Source organism: Piliocolobus tephrosceles, chromosome 16, assembly GCF_002776525.5.
Source record: "Piliocolobus tephrosceles isolate RC106 chromosome 16, ASM277652v3, whole genome shotgun sequence".
NCBI lineage: Eukaryota > Metazoa > Chordata > Mammalia > Primates > Cercopithecidae > Piliocolobus > Piliocolobus tephrosceles.
The window spans coordinates 17,896,912-17,919,608 of record NC_045449.1 but is presented as its reverse complement, the minus strand read 5'-3'; the positions used below and the strand labels follow the sequence as shown (position 1 = coordinate 17,919,608).

The 22,697-nt window shown below is 48.1% G+C and overlaps 1 protein-coding gene across 2 annotated transcripts; it reads left to right on the top strand.

The window, feature by feature from the left end:
- Nucleotides 1-51: 51 nt before the first annotated feature.
- ATPAF2 (ATP synthase mitochondrial F1 complex assembly factor 2) lies at nt 52-21,788 on the top strand. Of its 2 annotated transcripts, XM_023191741.2 has the most exons (9): nt 236-367; nt 780-981; nt 10,025-10,069; nt 10,311-10,456; nt 12,248-12,345; nt 13,956-14,036; nt 18,257-18,369; nt 18,867-18,982; nt 21,376-21,788. In XM_023191741.2, the coding sequence occupies exons 2-9, from the start codon at nt 945-947 to the stop codon at nt 21,511-21,513; spliced, it is 774 nt and encodes a 257-aa protein (XP_023047509.1). In that variant the 5' UTR covers nt 236-367; nt 780-944; the 3' UTR covers nt 21,514-21,788. The 2 variants fall into 2 exon arrangements, with proteins under 2 accessions (XP_023047508.1, XP_023047509.1); XM_023191740.1 differs by lacking the exon at nt 780-981 and having other exon boundaries at nt 52-367.
- The last annotated feature ends 909 nt before the right edge of the window (nt 21,789-22,697 follow it).

Below are 22,697 nucleotides of genomic sequence, written 5' to 3'. Positions count from 1 at the left end.
GGCGAGGTGCGTTTGTGATGCTGATTGACTGGGGATGTGCGCAGGAGGTTTGCGAAGGCGACGGCGCGCCGTTGGTGTCATGCGGAAGATGGCGGCGTCCAAGGGAGGCTGAGGGCTTTGAGGAAGCGGTGAGAGGTTTCCGTACAGCCCGAACGTGCGGTTTTGGGGGTCCCTTCGCTCTGTGTTTCCTGCTCCAGGTTTCGCGTCGCGCATCTTCCCAGACCCTCGGGCGCGATGTGGAGGAGCTGCCTCCGGCTGCGGGACGGAGGACGCCGTCTCCTGAATCGGCCTGCGGGTGGCCCCTGCGCTTCTATGAGTCCGGGGCCAACCATCCCGTCTCCAGCCCGGGCTTACGCCCCGCCGACAGGTAAGACTATGACACGTTCTCTTTTGGGTAGGGGCCGGCTGGGGTAAGGTGGGCTTCGGGCTTCGGCTGTGCAAAGCGAGGTGACTGAGGCAGGGTTCAGGCTCATGAGATTATGCAAGCCGGTCAAGTCTTTTTACAGATGAGAAAGTGAAGCCCAGACAAGGGCAGACGACCCGAGAGGGAACAGCGAGTCACGCACGATACAGTAATTGATATTTGGCCTGTGCAGCTTTTCTCAAAGCTTATGGCTGCCCTCCCTTTAATAAGGAAGGCAGGTGTCATCCTTGTTTTCAAAAGGGGAAGTTTGGGCTCTGAATCAGGACTTCGCCTAGGTTACAGACAGACTCTCTCAGAGATTTGTGGTGTCTGACTGCTTTCCGTGTCTCCACTGCCCAACACAATACCTGCACAGAAGGGACCTAGAACCTGGACCTTCATTCCTCCATCCTGGGCACTTCAGCTGCAGGTTTCCTGACTTTCCCTCCTACCACAACCTCTGCCATCTGCAGCCTTCTCTGCTAAATAGAAATTGACACCTCCACCTTTGACTGTGGAGTCACCTCCACCTCCAACTCTGATGAAGCTCAGAAGTAGTGGCTCTTTCATTGCTGATGGTGAGTGGTGTTAGGGTAAGAGTGAGAATGATTCATTTCAGTGAATGAAAAGCAGTAACACCCTCCCACCATTCAGTTAGTTTTATAGTGCTGGAGGCAGGAGACACGGTAGTCTTTAAGACCCACCTGTATGTATTGGTAGAGAAGCTCAGTTAAAGAAGAAAAAGGCCCACCTGAATGATGTTCACTGTTGAGTGCAAAAGGTTATACTATCCTGATAAGGGACATAGAAGCTGTGAAAACACGGAGAATCACCTGCTCCCATCTTGGGGCTGTTCAGGGTTTAGAATGGGTCTTGGGTGAAAGGGCATTTAAGCTGAGCCATGATAGATGAGTAGGAGTTCAGCAAGAAGGTGGGAGAGTGTTGGGTATCTAGAACATGTCCAGGGTGACAGCAAGGTATGAGGGACTTTTACCTAACACTGCCTGCTTTAGAAACTCCAGAACTTCACAGACAGTTTGGCATTGTGGCAGGAGTGCAAATCTAGGATCTGATACTGGCAAAACCTCTGAGGTCTGTGTGATCTTGGGTATGCAACTACTTCCTCATTTTTCTCCATGAGTTGAAGTACTAGGTTGTCTTTGAGGATCTTTCTGGCTGTCAAGTTCTTTTTTTTGTTTGTTTGTCTGTTTCTTCTCTTTTCTTTTTTTTTTTTTTTTTTGAGATGGAGTCTCACTCTGTCGTGGAGGCTGGAGTGCAGTGGCGCGATCTCGGCTCACTGCAAGCTCCGCCTCCCAAGTTCAAGTGATTCTCTGGTCTTAGCCTCCCGAGTAGCTGGGACTACAGGCATCTGCCACCATGCCCGGCTAATTTTTGTATTTTTAGTAGAGATGGTGTTTATATTGGCCAGACTGGTCTTGAACTCCTGACCTTGTGATCTGCCCGCCTCGGCCTCCCAAAGTGCTGGGATTACAGGCGTGAGTCACTGCACCTGGCCAAGTTCTATAACTATAGAAATGGGGAAGGGGGCTGGATGCAGCAGGGAGCTGAAGTTTCACCTGTAGGACTCAGGGGAAGGGCCTGGAAATGGGCCATGAAGGGCCAGTAAAGAAGAGGAAGGAAGGGCATCCCAGGGAGGCATAGCAAATGGGACACATTCGGGAGTTCACCAAGTTGGCAAAAAGCAAAGGGTTAATTAATTAATTTTTTCGTGTGTGTGTGTATATATATATATATATATTTATTTATTTTGAGATGGAATTTTGCACTTGTCACCCAGGCTAGAGTGCAATGGCGCAACCTTGACTCACTGCAACCTCCGCCTCCCAGATTCAAGCAAGTCTCCTGCCTCAGCCTCCCAAGTAGCTGGGATTACAGGTGTCCACCACCACACCAGGCTAATTTTGTATTTTTAGTAGAGATGGGGTTTCACCATGTTGGCCAGACTGGTCATGAACTTCTGACCTCAGGTGATCCTCCCACCTCAGCCTCCCAAACTGCTGGGATTATAGGCGTAAAAGTAAGCCACCACGCCCGACCACAAAGGGTTAATTTAGATTAGTGGATGTTCACTTTACATAATGGTGGCACTTGATCTACTGCCTTCTTTTCCTTTCTAAAAAGCCTAAACTTACTAGTTAGGCTCTTGGAATTACCTGGCACATGGTAAGTAGTACCTAAACTTACTAGTTTAGGCTCTTGGAAGTACCTGGCACATGATAGGCAGTCAAATGTGAAAGAAAATAGGAATGAATGAATGAGGAGGGAAGTGCAGAAATCAGGCCCATGTGTGCTCTTTAAAGACATTACCAGTTGTGAGATACTTGTGCATGTTTGGAGTAGTAGAAGATTAAACCCCAGTGGGTTCTTCTCAGTGAACACTTCAGTCAGCAAGCTGATTGAACTTGGCCACTTAGGAATGGCCATGCCATTGAAGCTTATCAGAGGGAGAGGAGGAGTTTAGGAAAGGGTCACTGAGGTGTTGGAGGAGGAGATATTGCAACAAGAAGACCTCTGTGAGGTTGTTGTGGCAGTTTAGTTCTGCACCAGCTTATCAGAGGTCTATTGACTCCCAGAGTGGGAGGTGTTCTGGAGAAACCTATCTATTCAGCATATCTGGCTGAATGCGACTGCCTGATGAAGTCAAGACTAGAAGTCTTGTCTCTGCTATTTACCAGTTGTCTGTCACCTAGACAAGACGTTTAGCTTCTCTATCACCTCCAAGGCATTAGCTGCCTTGTCATTCTCATAGAATAGTGGTGTGGATTGAGGGATATTACGTAGTCTGTAGATCAGGGTCCAGCCTGCCACCTGTTTTTGTAAGTAGAGTTTTATTGGAACACAGCCACATGCATTCATTTCCATATCATATATGGCTACTTTCACTACAGTGGCAGAGTTGAATACTTGGAACAGATATTGTATGGCTTGCAAAACTTAGAATATTTACTATCTGATTCTTTGCAGAAAAATTTTACTAAATGTTGTACATTTGGCCTGAAGGATTTTTTTAAACAGCTTTATTGAGATATATACTTGCTATACAATTCATTTACTTGAAGTGTAAATATAATAGTTTTTAGTATATTTGTAGAATTGTACAGCCATTGCCACAATCAATTTTAGAACATTTTTATTACCCCAAAAGAAACCTGCACCCTTCAGCTGTCATCCTTACTCCTTCCATCCCTTGGCAACTACTACTTTCCTTTGTTCTTTTATAGATTTCCCTGTTTGGGGCATTTCATAGAAATAGAGTGTGGTCTTTTTTGACTGACTTTTTCACTTAGCATAATGTTTTAAAGTTTGTTTGTTTGTTTGTTTGTTTGTTTTAAAGAGATTGGGTCTCATTCTGTTGCCCAGGCTGGAGTGTAGTGGTACGATCACAGATCACTGTAACCTCAAACTACTGGGCTCAAGTGATCTTCCTGCCTCAGCCTCCCAAGTAGCTAGGGCTACAGGCACACACCACCATGCCCGGTTAGTTTTTTAGTGTTTTGTAGAGATGGGGTCTTGCTCAGGCTGGCCTTAAACTCCTGGCCTCAACTGATCCTCCTGCTTCGGCCTCCCAGAGTGCTGGGATTACAGGAGTAAGCCACCACACCTAAACGTTTTTAAGTTTTATCCACCTTGTATCATGTATCAATACTCCATTCTTTTTTTTTTTTTTTTTTTTTTTTGAGACGGAGTCTCGCTCTGTCGCCCAGGCTGGAGTACAGTGGCGCCATCTCGGCTCACTGCAAGCTCCGCCTCCTGGGTTCATGCCATTCTCCTGCCTCAGCCTCCTGGGTAGCTGGGACCACAGGTGCCCCCCACCGCGCCCGGCTAATTTTTTATATTTTTAGTAGAGACAGGGTTTCACCGTGTTAGCCAGGATGGTCTTGATTTCCTGACCTTGTGATCCACCCGCCTTGGCCTCCGGAAGTGCTGAGATTACAGGCATGAGCCACCGCACCCGGCCCACTCCATCTTCTTTATTGCCAAACAATATTCCATTGTATATGTAAATATGCCACATTTCACTTATCCATTCATCCATTGGTGGACACAGGGTTGTTTCTACCTTTTGGCTAATATGAATAACACTACCAAGAACATTCATGTACAAGTTTTTGTGTGGATATATGTTTTCATTTCTCTTGGGTATATACCTAAGAATAGAATTATTGGGTCAAAGGTAACTCTGTTTAACTTTTGGAGGATCTGCCAGACTGTTTTCCAAGGTGGCTGTGCCATTTCACATTTCCACCAGCAGTGTTTGAAGAGTCCAGTTTCTCTACATCTCAACAACACTTGTTGTTGTCTTTTTTATTATAGCTGTCCTAAAGGGTTTGAAGTGGTATGTCATTGTGGTTTTGATTTGCATTTCTCTGATGAATTATGTTGAGTATCTTTTCATGTGCTTAATGGCTGTTTGTATATTTTCTTTGAAGAAACGTCTATTCAGATCCCTTGACCATGGTTTTTTTAAAGAGAGGGGCTCTTGCTTTGTCACCCAGGCTGTAGTGCAAGTGGCACAGTCACAGCTCACTGCAGCCTCAACCTCCGGGGCTCAAGTGAGCCTCATACCTCAGCCTCCAAAGTAGCTGGAAACTACAGGTGTGTGCCACCATGCCCAGCTAATTTTTAAATTTTTTTGTACAGACAGGGTCTTGCTATGTTGTCCAGGCCGGTCTCAAACTCCTGGAATCAAACGATCTTCCCACCTATGTCTCTCAGACTTGAACATTTTTAAATTGGGTTATTTGTTGTTGTTTTTGAGACAGGGCCTTGGTCTGTTGCCTAGGCTAATGTTCATGGCTCACTGCAGCCTCAACCTCCCAGGTTCAGGTGATCCTCCCACTTCAGCCTCCTGAGTAGCTGGGACTACAGGCGTGCGCCACCATGCCTGGCTAATTTTTGTATTTTTGTAGAGATGGGGTTTTGCCATGTTGCTCAGGCTGGTCTTGAACTCTTGGACTGAAGCGATCCACCTGCCTCAGCCAGCCAAAGTGCTGGGATTACAGGCGTGAGCCACCATGCCCAGCCTATTTGTCTTTTTGTTATTGAGTCATAAGAGTTCTTTATGTATTTGGGCTGAAGAATTTTGATACCTGAAAAGAGTTGGTTAGAGCCGCCCTAGGATTACAGATGGACCTGGAGGTAGAATTTCACCTTTAAGGTTTAAGGCCCACCAGATGGCACTGTTTTAAAACATAAAGGCGTTGAGACAGCTCTGAAACCAGTACTTCCTCTTCTTGGTGCACTGTGGGAGTTGTGGTTCCTGAGGCCGGTAATCTTTCTAAAGAGAAGGCCAGTTCTGCTTGATCCTACGAAGCTAGGCTGATTTTTTTCATGTTTAAAGACAGGTTTCCCATCGATGTCTGTTAACCCTGTATTCACTGAGAACATGGGAGCTTCATGGGTTTCTGGTGGTCTCATATTTTGTCTTATGTGATATTGTTGGGGAACATGGATCCCCCAAATGAATTGTCCCGATCGTGTTCTTTTTTTTTTTTTTTTCTGAGACAGAGTCTCTCTCTGTCACCCTGGCTGGAGTGCAGTGGCACAATCTTGGTTCACTACAACCTCCGCCTCCTGGGTTCAACTGATTTTCAGCCTCCTGAGTAGCTGGGATTACAGGTAGGCACCACCATGCCTTGCTAATTTTTTAATTTTTTTGTAGAGACAGGATTTCATCATGTTGGCCAGGCTGCTTTCGACCTCCTGGCTTCAAGTGATCTGTCCCCCTCGGCCTCACAAAGTTCTGGGATTACAGGCGTGAGCCACAACGCCTGGCCCCAGATCATGTTCTTGTGTGCCTATGTGGAGCCTTTACTTGGTTCCCTTTGCTGTCTTTGCAGTGATCTACATGTCCCCCAGATGTGGCCCCATTGCCCTCTCTAGCATCGTAGAGAATCTTGCATTCTCCCTCTGACCATCTGTCTAGTCCACAAATGCTGTCTCGAAGCCTTGGTCCTTCATGCAACCGGTTTCTTCTTCTGGAAACTACTTCCACAGCCCCCTCCGCAAAAAAAAAAAAAAAAAAAAAAATTGAATCAATCATAAAGTTTGGTACCTCCTGCCTCACCTTCAAGTTGCAATCTAATTCTGACTAATCATTCCACTTGCCTGCCCCATCACAGAAGTCAACTTATTGTTTACCTGGTTTAGTGGTCTGTATTCCTACTACACAGTAAGTGGCTGGAGGGTGCAGAGATGAGCTTTGCTGTGCACATGTCCCATTCCCAGGACTTACCATATGTCCTGGAACATGATCAGTACTCACCAAAGCTTGTTCCAAGACACGTTTGCCCCTGCACGTGTCAGTGGGTCATTCAGGAGAGCCCCTGGCTAAAACACATCTATGTGCACCTGCCTTCTTTTTTTTTTTTTTTTTTTTTTTTTTTTTGAGGCGGAGTCTCGCTCTGTCGCTCTGTCTCCGGGACTGGAGTGCAGTGGCCGGATCTCAGCTCACTGCAAGCTCCGCCTCCTGGGTTTACGCCATTCTCCTGCCTCAGCCTCCAGAGTAGCTGGGACTACAGGCGCCCGCCACCTCACCCGGCTAGTTTTTTTTTTTGTATTTTTAGTAGAGACGGGGTTTCACCGTGATAGTCAGGATGGTCTCGATCTCCTGACCTCATGATCCGCCCGTCTCGGCCTCCCAAAGTGCTGGGATTACAGGCTTGAGCCACCGCGCCCGGCCGGACCTACCTTCTAATCTGAGGACTGGCAGCCCCTGGGCTCCTTTTGCCCGTCTGCTGTCTCATTTTCTGCATGGTTTTTTTCTGCGCAATTTTGGTGGCTCCTTCCCTGCCTTCCGTCCATCCCACTCCCGTCTAGTTTTCTCTTATTCAGTTACAAAAGTGAGCCTGGCCAAGAAAACAGAAAAAAGACTTCCCTCTTGGGAAACCTGGCTGTCCCAGGAGCTTTTGAAGGTTCAGCCCTGTGCTGGCAGTTCCTGCCCTGAGTCTGTTCCTCTGGCCCAGGTCTCTTGGGTTCACTTCCCAGACCAGGCCTGGAAGTATGCTAGAGTGCTCACTCTTGTATACTTGTACACTCTTGCTGGCACTTCCTGCTGACGTGGGAAGACCCTTTCCCTAGTGTTGAGTCAGAGCTTTCAGAGCCCTTCCCAACTTCCTGCCTGGCCTGGTTTTATACATGCTGCCCAGCCTGTTGCATTGAAGACACAGAGGACATGGTCTACCTCACTCCAGACCTGAGAGAGGAAAGGAGGCCTCCAGACCTGTGTCTAGCCTGCCATTTGGATATGACCAGGACAGCATGTAAAGAAATTTAAAAGCACTAGGGTGCTATAAACTTCCAATGTTAGTGTCAAACATACGAGATAATCAGTGTTGTGATTTCAGATGAAGTTGGTAAATCGTGCCATAGAAAGACAGCATCATCTTGGTGGATAGATCTGATCCTAAAAAAAACTTTAAACTCCCTATTTTATTGACTCTTGTATCCCAAGTGCCAAGGCACATGGTAGACACACAAATATTTTTGTGGGAAAAAGATTTGGGCCTTAGTTTAGTAAGTGCAAATGTGGAATGCAATTTTGGGCCCTCTGTCTTTAAGTATTAGTGATAGCAAATGAGATTTATAGAAAACTGATATCATGGGAAAACATAAAAATATTTGGAGTAAAAACAGTTGCCCACTTCTCCATTACCCTTCCCTCTCCATGCACACATACTAATTTCTCCTGAATTTTCATGGTCTGTTTGAATTAATGAAATTTTAACTTAAGCTTGTTTTTTTGTTGTTGTTGTTTTTGTTATTTTGTTTGCTTGTTTGTTTTTCAAGAGACGGTCTTGTTCTGTTGCCCAGATTGGAGTGCAGTGGTGACATCACAGCTCACTGCAGCCTCAGCCTCCTGGGCTCAAGCAATCCTCCTGCTTCAACCCCCCTAGTAGCTGGGACTACAGGCATTTGCTGCCGTGCCTGGCTAATTTTTTATTTTTGTATTTTATTATTATTATTTTTTGAGATAGAGTCTTGCTCTGTCACCCAGGCTGGGGTGCAGTGGCACAATCTCAGCTCACTGCAGCCTCTGCCTCCCGGGTTCAGGCGATTCTGCTGCCTCAGCCTCCCAAGTAGCTGGGACTACAGGCATGCACCACCATACTTGCTAATTTTTGTATTTTTAGTAGAGACAGGGTTTCACCATGTTGGCCAGGCTGGTCTCGAACTCCTGACCTCAGGTGATCCACCTGCCCCCGCCTCCCGAAGTGCTGGGATTACAGCATGAGCCACTGCACCCAGCCTTATTTTTGTGTTTTTTGTAGAGATGGGGTCTCATCATGTTGCCCAGCTTGGGTTTTAAACTCCTGGCCTCAAGCAGTCTTCCCACGTTGGCCTCCCAAAGTGCTAGGATTGTAGGCATGAGCCACTGTGACCAGCCTTTTTTTTTTTTTTTTTTTAAGCATTAAAAGCAAATTATTTGGCTGGGCATGGTGGCTCACGGGTTGGATCACTTGAGGTCAGGAGTTCGAGGCCAGCCTGGCTGGCATGGCAAAACCCTGCCTCTACTAAAAATTCAAAAATTAGCCTGGAGTGTTGGTGCACGCCTGTAATCCCAGCTACTCAGGGAACTGAGGCAGGAGGATCGCTTGAACCCAGGAAGTGGAGGTTTCAGTGAGCTGACATTGTACCACTACACTCCAGCCTGGGCAAGAGAGTGAGATGCCATCTCAAAATAAATAAATAAATAAAGCAAATGATTTACTCTTTTTTCCTCCACATGCTGCATCATTATTTCCAATAAATAACTTCAGTTAGGGCCTCCAAAGACTTTGAGAACTCAGTGAACACATGAACGAGTGAACAAATGAATGAATGAAAGTTTTTGTGTTTGTCACAGATGTGAGAGACTGAGTTATAGCTTATAGCTTCCAAAATGTGACTTCTTTGTTATCAGTTGAGGGAATCTGCATAATTCCTTAGAAGTACTCTTGATTGTTAATCCCTCCAGGGTAAAAGAAGGAGCCTGTTTCATGTAAGATTTTATTCAAGTTAATTTCAAAAGAAAACACAGGACACAGATTTTCCCTTTCTTGAAGGAAATGTTTGGAGTTCCTGTTGGATACACAAGCAAGCTGGTTAATTAGGTTATTAATTGGAGAGAGGGGATGGGAAATGCCCTTGGGAGCTCTGCATCCTGCCTATGTACCACACACGCACACCCTGCGCAGGCACACTGGCTTTCCACTCACTCCTTAGAGGCATCAGAGTCTTGGCTGAAATGGGTCTCTAGCTTTGTCCCACTCAGACACCGACTTTAGGTTTGTGCTGGCATGGGGTGGCACTGGTGGTGGGGAGGGTGGGAAAGCATGCTGAGATGCTCCTGATCAGACTTGTCCCCAGGCTGGGGGGTTGGCAGAGGCATGACCAGCATGTCCTATTCCTCCCTCCTCCCTGGAGATCGGATGCTCCCTTCCCCCAGCTTTAATCAGAAGCGGTTGATTATACCGTGTTGAGTAGGGCAGACCTGGAATGGGGATATGAAAATCAAGCCAATCAATCAACATTAGCAGTAATGATACAAGCTGGTCCTGTCGCTTCCTGAGTTGTCTCAACGTTATTTTAAACTGCCTCTTTGAAAAATCTTTCTTACAGAAAGGAAGAGGTTTTATCAGAATGTCAGCATCACACAGGGTGAAGGTGAGTGTCTGAAATTTTGACTGCCTCTTTTTTTTTTTTTTTTTTTTTTGTGAATGGTCGGGAACATTTTTCATCTTCAGCTTGTTCCATGGTGAGATTATCCTTCCTGCTTTTGTCAGATATATTTCTGTAAGGGACTCAGAGTTGGCTTTGTCTGCACCAATTCAAGTGGCTAAATATAGGAATGGTCACTTGATTCCACTTAACAAATCCCTGAGAGTTTTTCATTTGATCTTTCAAGGTGGCTTTGAGATAAACCTGGACCAGAGGAAGCTGAAAACTCCCCAAGCCAAGCTCTTTACCGTCCCCAGTGAGGCCCTGGCCATTGCAGTGGCCACTGAATGGGATTCCCAGCAGGATACCATCAAGTACTACACCATGCACCTGGTAACAAGTTCACAGTGTGAATCTGGACCCTGAGACCCACCCAGGGCTTCCTAGGGTAGATCCCTTACCAAATTCTGACAAGGCCCTGGGGGATGGTCCTTTGCCTACCTGGGCCCCAGGTGTTCACCTCCTCTCAAGTCACTAATGTGCTAAACTCTTTTCTGGTCTGGCCTGGCTACTTGCAGTTCTCTCTCCTAGGAACACTGTGCTGGATGACTGGTTTCTCCTTTGGTTTCAGGACAGATGTCACCTTCACTGACTACCCAGCTCTCTTATTTTCTATGACAGCAGCTGGCCATTTGTTTTGTCAGCATTTAGACAATTTATAATTGTTTTATGTTTGCACATTTATTGTCTGTCTGTCTCTACTGCCTGGTAAGCAACAGAAAGGCAGGAGCCATGTCTGTTTTACTCACCAGTATTTGGACAGCCACTAGCAGGTAGTTTAGTTGGTACTTAGTAAATATTAGTTGAATATAAGATCCACTTGGAGGCAGATGGGTGAGGTGAGGAAGACTCCCTATAGAACCAGAGCCCCTCATCCACACCAAAGTGGCTCATCTAGGCACCAAGGCTGCCTGGGGAAGGAAGGGCCCAGCCAGACTCTTTGGTCCAGCCTCTGCAGATTCTAAACTGTAACCTTGGGCAGGTTCCTGCCCCTTTCACAGCCCCGTATTCCCCATCTACTAAAGATGAGTGATAATAGTACCTACCTCACAGAGCCGTGGTCAGGATGAGATGAGATGATGCAAGAAAGCCCTTGGCATGGTCCCCAGCACTGACTGGGCACTGAGTCAGTGTAAGGAGTCAGCTGCTGTCATCCCAGCCGCTGCTATGCTCAACCTTTGCAAACTCACATGGGCCTCCTGCCAACATCACAGCCTGCTGAGGTGCTGGCCTAATCCTTGACAACCTAGTGAAATTGGGGTGATTGGGGCTACAAACCAATAGGGTAACCTAAGCAGCCTGTTATTGACAAGGTAAGTCTGGAAAAAAATAATCTTTTTTTTTTTTTAAACAGAGTCTCGCTCTGTTGCCTAGGCTGGAGTGCAATGGCGTAATCCCAGCTCACTGCAACCTCCGCCTCCTGGATTCAAGCGATTCTCCCGTCTCAGCCTCCCAAGTAGCTGCGATTACAGGCGCCCACCACCATGCCCGGCTAATTTTTATATTTTTAATAGAAATGGGATTTCACCATGTTGGCCAGGCTGGTCTTGAACTCCTGACCTCAGGTGATCTACCCATCTCAGCCTCCCAAAGTGTTGGGTTTACAGGCGTGAGCCACCACACTTGGCCAAAACAAATAATCTTAATCCTGATTTGCATGGTCTGTTTCCCTACTTTCTAAGGTGTAAGGGAGGCAGCTGGTAAAGGTTTCCAGTCAGATTTGAGCTCCATCACTGATACGTGTCTTATTAACTGTATTTGATGATGTACTTAACCTAACCTGTCTGGGCCTCAGTTTTCACATCCCAGATGGGCATAATAATAGTACCTATTCCAAAGGGTTGTTGTGAGCATTAAATACACTAGAACCTGGTAATAATGTGACTGTGGGGAGGTTCACTAATCATGGGGCTGCTGCAAGCTTCCCTCAAGTCCTGTGAGCATCGACAGAAAGCATTTGGCATGGAGCCTGGCTGTGGCACACTCTCAGTAGCTGTGCTGCTGCTCCGGTAGGGCTGTGCTGTGGTGCTGTCTGCTATGTGTCAGATGAGGTGTCCTCAGGAAAGCAGGGCTTTTGTCTGAGCCCCACAGGCAGTGACAGGGTGGTTTTTGCCTTTGATTCAGACCACATTGTGCAACACATCCTTGGACAACCCAACCCAGAGAAACAAGGATCAGCTGATCCGGGCAGCCGTGAAGTTTCTGGACACTGACACCATCTGGTAATGGACATTTAGATGGGCATTCCCCTTGGATTGAGACAGTCCCTGGGGCTATTTTTCCTGATTTGCCCAGATGGTTATCAGTGGAAGAAGAAACCCTCTCCATTTATTGCAAGGACAGGGAAGGTGGCCCACTTGACTTTGGCATTTGGCTGCTCTGTAGCCCCTTAGGAGGAGGACTGCTCAGGCTACAATGGTGTTAGAACATGACCACCCCTCTTCTCTAGCCTAGAAGCTGCTCCTTAGGCTGGGAGGGTGGTTATGCAGCTCTTACAGGTGCCGTGACCACAGGCCCCTTAGGCCTGGGGGCGCCTGTGACCTTAAACTTCTGCCCACTGACACTTTCTCAGGTAGACATCCTTGGCACTATGGATGCTGATAATTAGGAGTGTCCTTCTCCAGTTCTGAATTATCCTCTGTGTCTATATTTCTTGGCTAACTGGTCAGTGTTGCCGAAGGAAAGTTGAGAAACAATGGAAATGATTGAGCAGCACTGTGCCTGCTAGCCCAAGTGCTCTAGGATCCTGAGTCATCTCACGATGACACAGGAAGTCAGCACTGATGACTGGAGGCATGCTTTCGAAGGGGGTGGCCCATAGCTAGTGGGAAAGCCCACTCCATTTATATTAGGTTCACTTGACTGCAGGGAGCAGAAACCCATTCAACCTAGCTCAGACAAAAAGGGGATTCTTGAAAACTATACAGGGATCCTGACAGGAAATGAAGGACGATCGGGCCACCAGGAAAGGGAGCTGTAAGATTCAATGTCAGAGCTCCTCCCTGTGCCCTACTGGGGTGAGCGGAAGGTGAGGGAGGAAAGGTTGGCTGCCCATCTACCCCTCCCAGCATAACTCATGACCTTTCTTCCCCACTTTGCTTACACAAGACGGTGGATTTCCATAATGCCCACTTGGGTTCCCATCCCATGAAACCCTGCAGCTCAGCTCCTCTCAGCTGACTAATGCCTGTATCTCTTGGTCAAACAAATGGCATAGCCTGGCCTCTAGCTTGGTCCCATGAGGTCTGGCACCTGTGCCAGCATCTGCATCTGTAGCCAGGAGGTGGATGGGCTTGTGAGGTGTAAACAGGCTATTTTGGTCTGTGACCAGGGGCACAGTCTCTTGGAGGGGGTGAGGGTAGAGATGCAAAGACTGAGCATCTGGCACAGCATTCCCATTCAGCATCCAGGTCAAGCGGGTGTGGACCCAGGGTTGCAGTTAGTAGATTGGATCTGCTTTAGAATGACAGTAACATAGTGCAGCAAGCTTGGACCTGTCAAATATTTGGGGGCATTTAGGGTAGTGGTTCTCAAACTCAGGCTTACATTAGAATCCCCTAGAGGGCTTGTTAAAACAGATTGCTGGGCCCCACCTCCAGAAGTTCTGATTCTATAGGGATGCAGCCTGAGAATGTGTATTTCTAACAAGTTCCCAGGTGATGGTGGTGCCAGGGCCGCACTTTGAGAACCACTGCTTTAGGGGAAAAGACTTGTGGGGCTGGGATGGTGGTGGTGACGTTTTTGCTGTTGTCCTTTGTGTTTTTCCTTTTCTGTCACTGAATGAAGGAATTGTACTTTTTTATTAATGAAGGTGATTTTTACAATGAATTAGCTACAGGGTGGAGGAGCCTGAGACATTAGTGGAACTTCAAAGGAATGAGTGGGATCCAATCATCGAATGGGCTGAGAAAAGGTAAGATGTACAGCCCTGCAGAAAGCACTGACTGGGCACCTGCGTTGGTGGAGTGTTGGGGTCAGGGGGCCACGCTGGAAAACTAGTGCCCTTAGCTAGTCAGCTTTCTGATTTCAGAGCACTCATGGGATTCGGCTCCCGTCATATGATCAGGGATATGGTCATCTTGGGAAAAAAGCACCCATTTCAGCCACTAGGTACAGCACACCTGCTATAGCAGTTCATGAAGTGTAAGGGCAGCTCTGTGTCCTTGGAGAAGCAGTGGAGTCCCCAGGCCACCTTCTGCCAGCGGGTCAGAGCAGCAGTGTCGGTTTGAATCCCAGCCCTGCTAGAGACTCAGTTGTGTGACTTGGCTAATGAGTTGATCTCTCTGAGCTTCAATTTCCTTGTCCATAAATGGGGCTAATAATCCTACCTCTCAGGGTTTGAGGAGGAGTAAATGAATTGATGCATGTAAAGGCTTAGCATCCTGCTTAGCACACAGTAAATGTTCAAATTTTAGCAGTGATTTTCATCTCTGTCACAATTGCGGTACTATTAAATCAAATAACAGAACAACATGTATGATATGTATGCACTTGGAGAAAAGTCTGGATAGCTTCCTGCAAAATTACAGGTAACATTCAGTGGATGTGTAGCTTCCAGGAATTGGTACGAAATATTTTTCCTTAGTAGGAAGACTCGAGTGCAAAGTTGAATGGATTATTGATGTGGTGGCAAAATAAATTCAATTTCATTTGATCCCAAGGGAAATTTGGAAGGGCTGGCTTTCATGGTAGTACCTTGACAATGGTATTTTCATTTTTTTTTTTTTTTGAGACAGAGTCTTGCTCTGTCGCCTGGGCTAGAGTGCAGTGGCCAGATCTCAGCTCACTGCAAGCTCCACCTCCCGGTTTACGCCATTCTCCTGCTTCAGCCTCCCGAGTAGCTGGGACTACAGGCGCCTGCCACCTCGCCCGGCTAGTTTTTTTGTATTTTTAGTAGAGGCGGGATTTCACCGTGTTAACCAGGATGGTCTTGATCTCTGACCTCGTGATCTGCCCGTCTTGGCCTCCCAAAGTGCTGGGATTACAGGCTTGAGCCACCGCGTCCAGCCAACCATGGTATTTTCTAAGCTTGCAAGGTGCATTTCTTGGTATAGCATTTTTCACAAAAGTGATGTTACCAATCAGTTTACTGATTTGCCACATGCTGCCCGATGCTCACAATGTGGCAGGTTTCCTTGGGTCTTAAAGGAAAAGGCAAAGGCAGTGCTCTAAAGACCAGACTACAATACTGTGTGGGAATGTGACAATACAGTGTCATTTCAGAATCTAATGAAATATAATAATTTAGGTGCCTAGAGATCTTTGCTATAGTATAAAATCATCAGATTCTTGTGGCAGGAAATACCCTATCCTTAAGAGTTTACAGAAAAACTTAGCCATTTCCTACAGTCCATTTGTACTATTGGGAATTTCAGCAAGGATTTTTTTTTTTTTTTCTTTCTCGACACGGAGTCTCGCTCTGTCGCCCAGGCCAGAGTGCAGTGGTGCGATCGTGGCTCACTGCAACCTCCACCTCTTGGGTTTAAGTGATTCTCGTGCCTCAGCCTCTCGAGTAGCTGTGATTACAGGTGCCCACTACACCCAGCTAATTTTTGTGTTTTTAGTAGAGATGGAGTTTCACTGTGTTGGCCAGGCTGGTCTTGAACTCCTGACCTCAAGTGATCACCCGCCTCAGTCTCCTGAAGTACTGGGATTACAGGTGTGAGCCACTGCACCCAGCTGGATTTTTTTTTTTTTTTTTTTTTTTTTTTGAGATGGAATCTCGCTCTGTCGCCCAGGCTGGAGTGCAGTGGCATGATCTCAGCTCACTGCAAGCTCCGCCTCCCAGGTTTTAGGCCATTCTCCTGCCTCAGCCTCCTGAGTAGCTGGGACTACAGGTATGCACCACCTATGTCTGGCTAATTTTTTTTGTATTTTTAGTAGAGACGGGGTTTCGCTGTGTTGGCCAGGATGGTCTCGATCTCCTGACCTCATGATCCACCCACCTTGGCCTCCCAAAGTGCTGGGATTACAGGCATGAGCCACTGCGCCCAGCCCCAGCCATTTTTTTTTTAAGCAACAGAAAAAATCAGTGATATATGGAATAAAATTACAAAAATTATTTTTATCCCCCATTATGTTTTTCTGTTTTATTTAGTTATGATTATTCTTGAAAATGTATCTTCTTGGCCAGGCGCGGTGGCTCACGCCTGTAATCCCAGCACTTTGGAAGGCCGAGGCGGGCGGATCATGACATCCTGGCTAACATGGCGAAACCCCGTCTCTACTAAAAACAGAAAAAATTAGCCAGGCATGATGGCGGGCACCTGTCGTCCCAGCTACTCAGGAGGCTGAAGCAGGAGAATGGTGTGAACCTGGGAGGCGGAGCTTGCAGTGAGCCGAGATCACGCCACTGCACTCCAGCCTGGGCGACAGATCGAGACTCCTTCTCAAAAAAAAAAAGGTATCGTCTCTTGAAGCCAGCACGTGATGTCCCATAGACCACAGACCCAAAACAATGCCTTATGTAAGGTAGAGCTTGATAAATGTTTGAAAAAATAAGACGGGCATGGTGCCTCACGCCTGTAATCCCAGCACTTTGTGAGACTGAGGCAGGCGGATCACTTGAGGTCAGGAGTTTGAGACCAGCCTGGCCAACAAGGTGAAACCTCATCTGTACTAAAAATACAAAAATTAGTCAGGCGTGATGGCAGGCGCCTATAATCCCAGCTACTCAGGAGGCTGAAGCAGGAGAATGACTTGAACCTGGGAGGTGGAGGTCGCAGTGAGCCGAGATCGTGCCACTGCACTCCAGCCTGGGGGAGAGAGCAAGAAAGACTTCATCTCAAAAAAAAAAAAAGTTTGAAAAAATGACTGCTGACTGGTCATGGTGGCTCATGGCTGTAATCCCAACACTTTGGGAGGCCAAAGTGGGCAGATTGCTTGAGTCCAGGCGTTTGAGACCAGCTCGAGCAACATGGTGAAACTCTGTCTCTACAAAAAATTAGCTAGGTGTGGTGGCACATGCCTGTAGTCCCAGCTACTTGGGAGACTGAGATGGGAGGATCGCTTGAGCCTGAGAGGTTGAGACTGCAGTGAGTCAAGATCATGCCAGCACACTCCAGCCTGGGTGACAGAGCGAGACTGTGTTTCAATAAAAAAGAAGAAAACAGCCGGGCGCGGTGGCTCAAGCCTGTAATCCCAGCACTTTGGGAGGCCGAGACGGGCGGATCACGAGGTCAGGAGATTGAGACCATCCTGGCTAACACGGTGAAACCCCATCTCTACTAAAAAAAATACAAAAAACTAGCCGGACGAGGTGGCGGGCGCCTGTAGTCCCAGCTACTCGGGAGGCTGAGGCAGGAGAATGGCGTGAACCCGGGAGGCGGAGCTTGCAGTGAGCTGAGATCTGGCCACTGCACTCTAGCCTGGGCAAAAGAGCCAGATTCTGTCTCAAAAAAAAAGAAAACCTCCATGATATATGACATATATAAACATTATTTTAAGGAAAACCATTTTAAATATTGTTTTTAACTTTTATATGGCCTCAAATGTGAAAAACTTTTTAAAGAGATGTAAAAGGCACATGGCCTTTTGATGGAGATTCCAGGTGAATGAATGAGCATTTCAGGCAGCTGCATGTAACTGAGCCCCAGCTCACATGACTCAGGAACCATCCCTTCATTCAGCACAGTTTCTTGGTCCTCTAAGTTTGCTCTTAAGGGACAGAAAATCAGGTCGGGGCCAGGGGCGGTGGCTCACGCCTGTAATCCCAGCACTTTGGGAGGCCAAGGCGGGTAGATCACCATACTGGCCAACATGGTGAAACCCTATCTCTACTAAAAATACAAAAAATTAGCCGGGTGTGGTGGTGGGCGCCTCAACTACTCGGGAGGTTGAGGCAGGAGAATGGCGTGAACCCGGGCGGTGGAGCTGGCAGTGAGCCGAGATCGCACCACTGCACTCTAACCTGGGTGACAGAGTGAGACTCTGTCTCAAAGAGAGAAAAAAAAAAAGAAAATCAGGTCAGGAGGCCACTGACCATGGTAGCAGTTGCTCCTGGAGGCCTCAAGACTAGCTCCTTGGCCAATGCACACACATGCTCTGAAGCTTAGGCCTTTGTTTCTAGTCAAAAGGTGGGCTGCTCTTGAGCTACATCATGACAGAGACATGCCGAAGCCCTTTTCCTTTCAGATACGGCGTGGAGATCAACTCCTCCACCAGCATAATGGGACCCAGTGTCCCCGCCAAGACTCGGGAGGTGCTCGTCAGCCACCTGGCATCTTACAACACATGGGCTTTACAAGGTATGTATAGAGTTTCCTGTGGGCTTGGCAGGTGGCTGTGAAGGCCATCAGTGTCTGAAGCCTGTGTTTGCCTCTCCCCAGGTGCTGTGAGTAGAGAGGCACAGGGGCGTTCTGGGCTAGCTGAGTGTGGAGGCTGGCTGGCTCTGATGCTAGCCCATCACTTGGTGCTCTAGGCTCACACCTTTTCACCTTTGACTCTCCAGCGGAAGTCTTGAGTTCAATCTCATTGCCCTGGCTTGGGTCACATGTCCATCCATGAACCAATCACTAGACTGGTGGGGGAAGCTCTGATTTGCCAAGTTGGGGTCATGTGTCTCACTGGGTAAGAGCAGAGGAGGATGGGAAAACCAGAGTGCTCTTTCAGAAGAGTGAGCCAATCGCTGGATGGCTCTTTGCACCACTCACTCCTGTTCTCTGCTAGGGCTGCTGGGACTCACAAGGGGTAGGTTGTGGCAGCTGCCCTGTTTTGGGTCCTGACTTGGCTTGTGTCCCTGCAGGGATTGAGTTTGTAGCTGCCCAGCTCAAGTCCCTGGTGCTGACCTTGGGCCTGATTGACCTGCACCTGACCGTGGAGCAGGCTGTGCTGCTGTCACGCCTGGAGGAGGAGTACCAGGTGAGGAGCAGCACGTCAGGTCCTGCCTTCCCCTTCCTAGTTCAGACACACTTTGGGGGAACAGCTAACCCATCTGAAATATAGTTATGCATACTTGGCTTTCATTACTTTTGTGTACATGCAGAAATCAAAATCAAGGATCAGCAGAAGTATTGTCAAGTAGGCCTGGCGTGGTGGTTCACACCTGTAATCCTAGCACTTTGGGTGGCCAAGGAGGGTGGATCATTTGAGGTCAGGAGTTTGAGACCAGCTTGGGCAACGTGGCAAAACCCCACCTCTACAAAAATACAAAAATTAGCGCCTGTAGTCCCAGCTACTTGGGAAGCTGATGTGGCAGGATTGCTTAAACCTGGGAGGTGGAGGTTGCAGTGAGCCAAGATTGTGCCACTGCATTTTAGCCTAGGTGACAGAGTGAGACCCTGTCTCAAAAAAAAAAAAAAAAGTATTGTAAGATAATAACATTTAAAAAATAACAGTAAGTGCTACCGCTGTGTTCCTGTACTGTATCCATCTCACCTCCTCTCAGCAGCCTGGGCAGGTAGGAGCTGTGGTTATCTCTGTTTTACACAGGAGGAAACTGAGGTACAAGGTTGCACCTCTGGAAAATGTGCCAGTTAGGGCTTGAAGCCAGGTCTGGTGATTTTAGGGCCGAGACTGTCAGGCCTCACTCTGCACAAGGAGGTTCACAGGTGGATAAAGACCATCTGGGCTTGATAAAGCCTGCAGAACAGGCCCTGCCAAGATGACTGAGAACCTGTTTGTGCTCCTACATCAGCTAAGCCTTCATACCCTGACATTTTATCTGGCTGGCAGAGGAGCATAAGGGTAGCTGCTGTTTGTACACAAGTTTTGATTTAGTGGGCTCAGAATTAAGGTTTTGCTACAGTATGGTTTGCATTTTTTAACTCTGAAAATTATGGCCATCTTTGCAGTTATTCCACCAACCTCAGAAGGTTAATTGCTATTGTGAATTGGTCCCTAGTATGGTAAAAAACACACACAAAAAAAGCTTTTTGTGATGTATTTCCTTAGTTCTTATAGTCTTCTGCTCAGAAAAATGCCAGGGAAAAAAACTATTTTTGTATAACAAAGTAGGCCTGCTACTATTCTCTGGATGTCAGAACCGATTACATAGGAAGGGGGTGACTTGTAGGGCTGGTGGGAAGCCAGTCTGGGCTCTGCTTCTGACTATGGGACCCAAGCCAGGCCATCATTCTCTGAACTTTGGTTTTGATCCTCTACAAACAGAGGAATAACCTGAATTATGTATGTGATAGTATACAATGAAAATATGGAATACTCTTCAGATGACTTATTACAATTGTACAGTTTGGGACCAGGCAGCCCAGAAGTTCAAATAGCTTGTGTAGCATGGCAGATTCTGAGTTCCTGGATGAGCTGGGGCGGCCAGGCCAGGCCTCTTGGGCAACTAGCCAGGGAGGAGCCAGCAGGGTCTGGTTGGAGTTACACTATCTGGACAGCCACACCGTGTGTCTGAGGGTTCCTCCCTCTTGTTTTTAGAGCTCTAGACAGAGAATCTGCAATGTGTCCCCAGTGTGCAGAGCAGAGGCATCTGTAGTTCTGTGACTACCACAAGAGTTAGAGTTGAAGCCACTGCATGGCCTGGCTTGATTTAGTCATTCCACCCACATGGGGCTCGGGGAGCACTTGTAGCCCAGCATGGCAAGGCAACTTGCAGAGGCTGTCCGTTCACAGGCTTCCCAGGAGGAAGTGTAAGAGAAGGGATGGCACATAAGTCAGGCCTCCTCAAAGAAGTCACATGGGTGGTTCTGGTACCCAGCCTGCCCAGTAGTGGGTGGGCAGCCACTGGCCCTGGGCCTGGACTGTACTTCTTCTAGACCATCCATGCCACAGAAAGCACAGGTGCCTGCTCTGGCTCCCTGAGTGGTTGTGTGTGTGTGTGTGTGTGTGTGGTGTTCTTGAGACAGGGTGTTGCTCTGTTGCCCAGGTTGGAGTGCAGCGGTATGATCTTGGCTCACTGCACCCTCAACCTCCTGGGCTCAAAGCAGTCCTCCTACCTCAACCTCTCAAGTAGCTGGGACTATAGGTGCACCCCCACCACACCCAGCTAATTTTTAAAACTTTTTGTGGAGATGAGGTTTCACCATATTTGCCCAGGCTGGTCTTGAACTCCTGGGTTCAAGCAGTCTTCCTGCCTCAGCCTCCCAGAGTGCTGGGATTACAGGCATGAGCCACTGTGCCTGGCCCACCTGGGTGTTCTTACCTGCCGCCTCCTTCTAGGCATGTCTCGTGTTTTGGCAAGATCCAAACCTGTTGCCCTCAGCCGAGCTATTGGAATGGAATGTGGCTTTGGCCAGGAAGCAGCTAGGCACTGGCCACTCACCCAGCAACTTGTCTTGTCCTTCCCTCAGATCCAGAAGTGGGGCAACATTGAGTGGGCCCATGACTACGAGCTGCAGGAGCTGCGGGCCCGCACCGCTGCCGGCACCCTCTTCATCCATCTCTGCTCTGAGAGCACCACAGTCAAGCACAAGCTCCTGAACGAGTGAGGCCTGGGCAGCGCACACTCAGCAGGATAGAGGCAGCTCCCCCAACCTTCAGGGTTCCTCAGCCTGTGGGGCTGACTTCCTTGACTTTTGGGGGCTCAGCCTCAGCATCACCCTGAGATTTCCCCAAGACACAGTGCACTAATGCGACTGTCCGGAGGTCAGCCTGATTTCAAACCAGGTGCCCCTGACCTGGCCAGCAGTGAATGTGGGAGATGAATTGTACAACTAACTTTCTCTCGACCCCGATTTTATTAAATATTTCTCCACCCTGGAAATGTGCTGAGCCCTGTTTTCATGTGCACCTCTGCACTTCTCCATTCTTCCTGTTTTGTCTAGGTTCCAGAGGGTTAAACAGCTTATCTCCCATGGCATGTTTGGATATCTGCTGCCTGTGGTTGGGAACCTTGCGCTGGGGAAACAGTCATGTCATCCACAGACAACTCTATTTGTGTTCTTCAGCCTCAACTTGAAGGCTTTTTTGGCTGTCTTTTAATCAATCTTCTGAAATGATCATGGTCTAAGCTGGTTGTTTCTATTTTTTCCTACTGTTCTAAAACAAGTGATTTACTCTAGAAAGTAGAAAATAGAAGTTGTTCCTGGGCTAAAAGCCTGGACAGGCTTGGTGAAGTCACCTGATGTGCATGTTTCCGCTCATCTCCCACCCAGGAGTCCCAGGGGTCCTCACAACATAGCCACCTCTAATGTCCCAGGAGGCAGGTGCTGCTTTCTGGTGTCAGGCCAGTAAGAGGGCAGTGGGGATCCCGAGTGTGGTTCTTAGGCAGACAGGCTCTCTCAGTCCTGTGTCCTTGCCAGCCTGAGCAAGGTAATGGCATCAACCCTGTTCACAGGGCACTGATCGCATGCTGGGTGCCTCTCCATGCTTCCCACGCACTGTCTCCCTGAACTGTTCCTTGAAGGCACTGTGAGGTACTATCACAGATGACACCAGGGCTGCGGGGGTGTGGTGGAGCTGGGATGTCCCACCTGTGATCTGCTCTTCTGGAGGGTCCTCAGGTCCCTGTGGCTAACCTCAGCCTTGGTGGGCAGACCCAGGCCCCCACACTGTGGTGGGAGCTACAGCCTCTCCTGCATTGCTGCCCCTCAGCACCCAGAGCAGAGAAGGTCTCAGCCTACACCAGCCTCCTTTTGCCTGTGGCCAGCAGCCTGCCTAGGCATGGCAGGGG